The sequence below is a fragment of the Pygocentrus nattereri genome, chromosome 25 (assembly GCF_015220715.1).
Source record: "Pygocentrus nattereri isolate fPygNat1 chromosome 25, fPygNat1.pri, whole genome shotgun sequence".
Lineage (NCBI taxonomy): Eukaryota > Metazoa > Chordata > Actinopteri > Characiformes > Serrasalmidae > Pygocentrus > Pygocentrus nattereri.
This window is the reverse complement of record NC_051235.1, coordinates 480001-487500: the sequence shown is the minus strand read 5'-3', so window position 1 is coordinate 487500 and position 7500 is coordinate 480001. Positions and strand designations below refer to the sequence as shown.

At 53.0% G+C, this 7500-nt stretch overlaps 1 protein-coding gene across 1 annotated transcript in view; it reads right to left on the bottom strand.

Moving 5' to 3' along the window:
• Window positions 1-7500, bottom strand: part of man2b1 (mannosidase, alpha, class 2B, member 1) — a 49151-nt gene that overhangs the window by 23679 nt on the left and 17972 nt on the right. The window contains exons 7-16 of the mRNA XM_037534438.1: window positions 6922-7121; window positions 6318-6438; window positions 6136-6214; window positions 5933-6042; window positions 5519-5626; window positions 4501-4617; window positions 4184-4366; window positions 2740-2837; window positions 1772-1889; window positions 164-282 (exon numbers count right to left, since the gene is read on the bottom strand). Coding sequence (XP_037390335.1) covers window positions 164-282; window positions 1772-1889; window positions 2740-2837; window positions 4184-4366; window positions 4501-4617; window positions 5519-5626; window positions 5933-6042; window positions 6136-6214; window positions 6318-6438; window positions 6922-7121 — 1253 coding nt within the window. The remainder of the gene's footprint in view (window positions 1-163; window positions 283-1771; window positions 1890-2739; window positions 2838-4183; window positions 4367-4500; window positions 4618-5518; window positions 5627-5932; window positions 6043-6135; window positions 6215-6317; window positions 6439-6921; window positions 7122-7500) is intronic.

The window sequence follows — 7500 nt, the reverse complement described above, 5'->3', positions numbered from 1 at the left end:
CAAACCACAGACCCAGTCAAACACAGTCAGCTTTATTTTTATGGATTTCGAACCACTGAATTTGCTATGGCGACTGCGTTTATACAGCAGTAGTGGCTCAGCGGTGCGGTCTGAGGTCAGAGGTCAGATTGTGGACTGTGTTACGGTATAAACAGGTATTTACTCCACAGGTACGGGGCCGACCGTCCACTCCAGCTCCAGCTCTCTGCTGCCCTCGTACAGACGGACCACCTGAGAGACCCACGGGCTGAACTGCTGCCTCACCTCCTGGACCACCGAGTTCTGACACACACACAGGACAGTGTTTGAGCTGATAAGCTAAAATGAATAAATGTAAATTTTTCTCCAGGATGTTAAAGCAGCACTATTTGGTGATTTCCCTCTCTGGTGGAAATATGGAATTGCATGCAATGTGTAAATTATTATTTTGTAACACGGGTGGGCCTTCGGACCCCCACGAGCGGATGAACCTGACGTCTGCGAGGCTGAAGGAGAATCCGAGAGAACTCCGTCTAAACCTGGTGAAGGAGCTTCTCTGAGGACGGGAGTGAATCTACTGTCACCACATCTTCATCAGTGTGGTGTTGGTTCTGAGGCCGGACCTTTTTGAGTCTGTGTGCGACGTTGATACGTAAAGACGTGTGACGTGGTGCGAGAAACTCGACGCCTCAGAGTTTGAAATGATTTCAGGCTCTACAGGCGACTCACAGCAGCAGCAGCAGCAGCTCAGCGCATTTCAGCCTGTTTATAGCCTCCTCACTCAGTAACGACGCTTATTACAGCTTTAACTGCTGAAAAAAATCATCTCCTCTATTTCTAGAGCTCTTTTCATGTCGGTGGCAGCTTAAAGTGCTTTACGCTCAGGAGATGAAGCTCAACAGTAACGTTAACTTTAAATGAAGCTCCGAGTTAAGGAGCAGAGTTTCAGGTGTTTATTAAAACTGAGCTCCGAGCTCGACTGTCTAATAAAAGCTGAACTGAGCTCCACAGTTCGGAAGCAGAAGAGCTGAAAGAGCCTCTCCACGTCTTCTCTGTTTTACTGAAGGAGTTCAGTAGAGAAGGTCGGAATCTGCAGATCTGCGATCATAAACAGACTCACGTTCAGGAGCTTTAAGGTCATTTAGAGCTTTGAAGACCAGATCCAGGTGGTCAGTGCGGTGTGTAACGGGGTGATCTAAACTCTGCATTGGTGCTGTGAGGACCTGTGCTGCTGGGTTCTGTATGGGTTCTAGAGGACGGACTGTTTCCTCTGGAAGCACAACAACATTGAATTTGTCCCGGGTGCTCAAACTTTTGCACACTACGCACGGCCACACCATTTAAACCGGCTTTTAGATTCATATAAAATTATGGGCTCAAGTTTAAACCTAACCTGAACATTAGTCCATTTTGAGAGCTGTACGTTTCCACACCCTTCCGCATGTTTTCATCTGCTTTAATTTGTTTTGTTTCACCACTTTAAACTCGTTATCAGATTTTTGTTCATTTATTTTTCCATCTTGTGTTAGAAATGTGCTATAATAAATAAAGTGCCCACGCTTTTTTGCACAGGACTGTATTGCAAAGTATAGGCCGTTCACAGAGGGGCCACCAGGGGGCTCCAAATCCTCAAAAGACACAAACAGCTAAAAGTCCGCCCAACAGGCGTAAAAGATGTTTGTTTATCCTATAAAGTCTCTGTGCTGGGATTGTCTCTGGTTTCTGTAGGTCTGGATGATTAAACTCTATTAAATGACTCCGTGAAAGGGCTCAGGTGTGTTAAACGCGTTACCTGCAGGGTGGAAATATCGGGCTTCTTGCTGACGGCGCACGGGGTGGAGGAGTTGGGTCTGAAGATGTACGCTCCGGACGTCTGGCTGCTCTCGGCGTTCCCAACACTAGCATTGTACCTGTGAAGGACGCATTTTATTTATATTGCTACTTTATTTCATATCCAGAGACCAGTGAGCTCGTCATGCCTGTGACCTCACGACGCAACACATCTTAAACACTCCACAAGCTGCGAGACCAACACGTTCAATTAAAACCGCGGCGCTTTCAGCTGCGCCTCCTCTGAACAGGCTCAGCTGGAATCTATAAAATGCTCCATGTTCAAGGCGTTTCCAGTAAAGCGTCATATTACCGTTAAGCGCCGACTGCGGAGCAGGCGCGACCCTCAGCTGTGAACTCGGGCAGAGGATACACCTCACATTACTGTATAATAATGCTGCTCTGATGCTAAAGGTGTGACACGTTTTATTTCAGTATGCATTGATCTAATTAGATGTTCTAAAGGTTCTTTCATCATTTCAATATTTTTATTCATATTTTCTGCACTTTTATGCAAATATAAGTTCACAGTGCGGTCAGCAGTTTATAAAGTATGTGTGCGACATCTCGGCCGTCAGAAGGCGCCGCGTTTCACACCTCACATCCAGCCGGACACAGAGCTGAAGCGTGAAAACTAAATGTGTCTAGAACGTGCCTCAGCTCTGCTGAGACGGAACACACAGAACAAAGAAAACGCACCACTCATACAATCAGTACAAAACCAACACTTGTGTTTCAGGGTTCTTCAATAAAGAAAAGGGGTCTATACAGAACCACCTTTCAGAACCCTTTGCATGATTACAGGGGACTCTGCATGGTTGAGTTCTTTAAGGGTTCATTGCTCTATACAGAACCATTTCCTTTACAACAGAACACTTACAGAACTTGTGTAGTCGTCTAATGCCTGTATTGTGTATGTTTGAGACGCACCAGTAGAAGTTCTGCGTGAGCTGGACGCTCTGCTGTGTTTCCAGGTTGGTCAGTCCACTCAGGAGGCCAGTATTAGGGTCAAAGGTCACCTTCAGGTACTGAAAGCAGAGAGGAGACGCGGCGTGAAGGTCGGCGCAGAGCGGAGGCGCGGCCGGTGAAGGTCGGCGCAGAGCGGAGGCGCGGCCGCTTAAGGTCGGCGCAGAGGGGACGCGCGGCCGCTTAAGGTCGGCGCAGAGGGGACGCGCGGCCGCTTAAGGTCGGCGCAGAGGGGACGCGCGGCCGCTTAAGGTCGGCGCACAGGGGCCGCGCGGCCGCTTAAGGTCGGCGCACAGGGGCCGCGCGGCCGCTTAAGGTCGGCGCAGAGGGGACGCGCGGCCGCTTAAGGTCGGCGCACAGGGGCCGCGCGGCCGCTTAAGGTCGGCGCAGAGGGGCCGCGCGGCCGCTTAAGGTCGGCGCAGAGGGGCCGCGCGGCCGCTTAAGGTCGGCGCAGAGGGGCCGCGCGGCCGCTTAAGGTCGGCGCAGAGGGGCCGCGCGGCCGCTTAAGGTCGGCGCAGAGGGGCCGCGCGGCCGCTTAAGGTCGGCGCAGAGGGGCCGCGCGGCCGCTTAAGGTCGGCGCAGAGGGGCCGCGCGGCCGCTAAAGGTCGGCGCAGAGGGGCCGCGCGGCCGCTTAAGGTCGGCGCAGAGGGGCCGCGCGGCCGCTAAAGGTCGGCGCAGAGGGGCCGCGCGGCCGCTTAAGGTCGGCGCAGAGGGGCCGCGCGGCCGCTTAAGGTCGGCGCAGAGGGGCCGCGCGGCCGCTTAAGGTCGGCGCAGAGGGGCCGCGCGGCCGCTTAAGGTCGGCGCAGAGGGGCCGCGCGGCCGCTTAAGGTCGGCGCAGAGGGGCCGCGCGGCCGCTTAAGGTCGGCGCAGAGGGGCCGCGCGGCCGCTTAAGGTCGGCGCAGAGGGGCCGCGCGGCCGCTTAAGGTCGGCGCAGAGGGGCCGCGCGGCCGCTTAAGGTCGGCGCAGAGGGGCCGCGCGGCCGCTTAAGGTCGGCGCAGAGGGGCCGCGCGGCCGCTTAAGGTCGGCGCAGAGGGGCCGCGCGGCCGCTTAAGGTCGGCGCAGAGGGGCCGCGCGGCCGCTTAAGGTCGGCGCAGAGGGGACGCGCGGCCGCTTAAGGTCGGCGCAGAGGGGACGCGCGACCGCTTAAGGTCGGCGCAGAGGGGACGCGCGACCGCTTAAGGTCGGCGCAGAGGGGACGCGCGACCGCTTAAGGTCGGCGCAGAGGGGACGCGCGACCGCTTAAGGTCGGCGCAGAGGGGACGCGCGGCCGCTTAAGGAAAGGATTTGGACGCCAGGAAAAGGAGGAATTTCACGGCCTAATCATTGATGATCATGAATTGGCGTCGGTGTGATGAGATGTACTGTGGTAAGACTCGAGGGGGTGCGTTATGGTGCCCCTCACTTTCACCTTGTTCTCCATGGAGACGGGGGCGCGGCGCTCAGGTTCAGCTGGAGTTACATCAGTTTTCAGCAGAGTGATAGAGTACGTACTGAACCCAAGGGGCGGGGCCTGAACCTGGAACACCAGCTCATACTTTGCATAACCCCGCCCCCTCCGAATATACTGAGTGGGCTTAGAGACGGGGAGAACCTGAGAAGGGGAGAAAGAGACAGACACACACGAGACAGGGGAGAGAGACAGGTTAATCAATATATACTGTATTATTAACTGTAAATTAGGATCAGATGAGCTGAATCACTGATTCATCACTGAGACTGAATCACCTGACTGTCCACCACGTTCCCACTGGAGTCTGTGACGTTGTACGAAGTGCCGTTAACAGGCAGGTGGACCGACCAGCTTACAGGACGAGCGAGAGGATTATACACGTTCATAGAGAACTGAGAGAGACAGAGAGACAGACAGAGAGAGAGAGAGAGAGAGAGAGAGAGAGAGAGAGAGAGAGAGAGAGAGAGAGAGAGAGACAAATTAATTAGATCTTTAATTGTGTACCATCTCCATCAGCAACAGCTCTTCTAACACCTAGGTTAGAAGGTTCTAGAACAGTAAAAAAAGTCCTTTTGAGCGCTATATAGAGCCTTTTTAAAGGATTCTTTAAGAACCCACAAAAGGTTCTCCATTACAGGGAAGAACTATAAAACCATGTATAGAACCATAGTGTTTATTACTGTGTCACTCCATAGTAAACAAGAGTTCTAGATATAAATGTATATAGGAGCACTTCATTAGGAACACTACACTAATACTGGGTCGGGCCTCCTTTCAGTCTCACTACAGCCTCAATTCTTCATGGTGTGGATTTCACCAAATGTTGGAAACAGTCCTTTGAGCTTCTGGTCCACGTTGACCGGACTGTCTCAGGCAGTTCCTGCAGATGTTCTAGCTGCAGTTTCATTAGCCATTACAAGACGGTTTCTGACCTGCTTTCTGCTTTCCTCAAGGGTGGACATGTTCCAAAACGTTCTGCTCATCACAACTACACAGGGTGGTTATCTGAGTGACTGTAGCCTTTCGGTCAGCTCCAACTAGTCTGTCCATTCTCCACTGACCCCTCATCAATGAGGCGCTTCTGCACTTCAGAGACGCTGTATGTGAAGGTCAGCAGGAGGTCAGCAGTTACAGAAACACTCAAACCATCCCGGCTGGACAACAATCACACCACGGTGAAATCCGGGCCGCTGCCCGTATCTGCAGGACTCTACGCTGTGCTGCTGCCACACAACTGGCTGATTAGGTAACGAGCAGGTGTTCCTAATAAAGTGCAGTGGGGGTCGTACGTACCATCTTACTGCCCTCGGTGAGTGGACACACACTGATGTTCAGATTCTCACAGAACACCCTCGGAACCTCAGACCCACTGAGAACCGACAGAGAGTTACTGACCAACACCTAGAGAGAGAGAGAGAGAGAGAGAGAGAGAGAGAGAGAGAGAGAGAGAGAGAGAGAGAGAGAGAGAGAGAGACAGAGAGACAGACAGAGAGACAGACAGAGAGACAGACAGAGAGACAGACAGAGAGACAGAGATTTGAAGTGTTAGTTACTGTAACACCAGCTGTATTTGTTGTAATGCAACTATTAGTCACTGTTTGGCCGAACGCGATGACCGCGTGAGCCGACTGGCCGAACGCGGTGACCGCGTGAGCCGACTGGCCGAACGCGGTGACCGCGTGAGCCGACTGGCCGAACGTACGGTACCTGACAGTGAGCCCAGCCCTCTGCCAGTCTCTTGGCGTAGTCATCGGCTACGTGCTGCTTCTCGGTTCCAGAAACCGCATCGTGGTGCTGAGCTACAGCCATAGCCCGCTCTGATTGGTCAGAAAACACGTCAATCACAGTACAGCAGGTAACCACAGCCAATAGCATGACTCACTCAGCGGCGCGACTTCAGTGGAACTTACTCATGGTGTCACTGTCTCCTTTCCCAAATGGGCCGCTCCTGGACTTGGGTCCCCCCAGAACCTCCAGCTGGTTGCAGGTCTGAGGAGAGACGTGAGGGTTAGAGGGAGCCGGTGAGCTCGGGTGTTGTGATGTAAACAGGTTCAGGTGTGAGGCGAGGAAGGTAACGAGGCAGAGCTGTTACCTGCAGTAAGCTGTTACTCAGTCTCTCGTATCGCTTCAGTGCCGGGCGGCTGGTGAAGTAACCGGTCCAGAAATCGTGAGGACCATCAGCGTATGGGAAGAAGTCATCCGATTTTAACGGCCTGAGAGAGAGAGAGAATAAAATAAACAACAACAACCCTTTCTGAAGATCATCATCATCATCATCATCATCAGAGAGCAGAGCACACAAAGAAGTTCATTAACACACGGGTAACAAACAAAGCAAGGCCGGTAAACAACAGAGCATTTACACACACCATGTACAACAGACAGTGAGCAGAGCTGGTGCAGTGGGCACAGCAGACAAATTGGTACAACGGGCACAGAGGGGGCAGTGGGCATGACGGGCAATAAGGGTGCACTAGGCAAAGCGTGTACTTCGGGCACAGCAAGACAACAAAGAGAGCAAAGTGGGTGCAACAGGCACAGAGGGTTAAGTGGGCACAGCAGACTGCTGCCACGGTGGACAGGCACACGGTGGACAGGCACAACAAACACAAAAGTACAGAGGGCAGAGTGGGTACGACGGGTACAGCGGGTGCAGTGAGCACAGCAGGGTCCAGTGGACACACGGTGCAACTCACCAGGTTTGATTGGCCAGGTTGAGCTCCTGCAGGTAACAGGAAGGTGTGGAGTAGAGGACGTTCACCTGGCTGCCGTTAGCCTGCTGAGCGTTAACGTAGTGGATCAGCTTATCCATGTTTTTGTACCACGGATTAGCGTTTTCATACTGGAAGTCCGACCCCATTGTCATGACAATGTGGTTGGTCTTATAGAGCGCGGCCTGGAGGAGAACATGCACACGCGCACACACACACACACAATGCACTGGATTATTAATGTGTTTACATGAGTTTTAAAGCAGGACAGTAAACACAGCGACTGTACAGAGGAGCTCAAATCCAAACACTTCAAAAGGAACTTATTAAGCTCATTTTCCTCTACTAGAAGAGATTCACGGCTTTAATCTTCCAAAATCGCCTTATGGTCCTCATCTGGTTCATCTGAGTCTGAATCGCCCTGTTAGAGCTCCTGTGTCATTAAGCCCCGCCTCCTGATGAGCCCAGCGTGCTCTGATTGGTCAGCTCAGCCCGTGTTCTGATCGGTCAGTCTGCAGAGCGGTTCCCCCACTGCAGGTTCCGCCCCTGTCCTGCAGTCTGCAG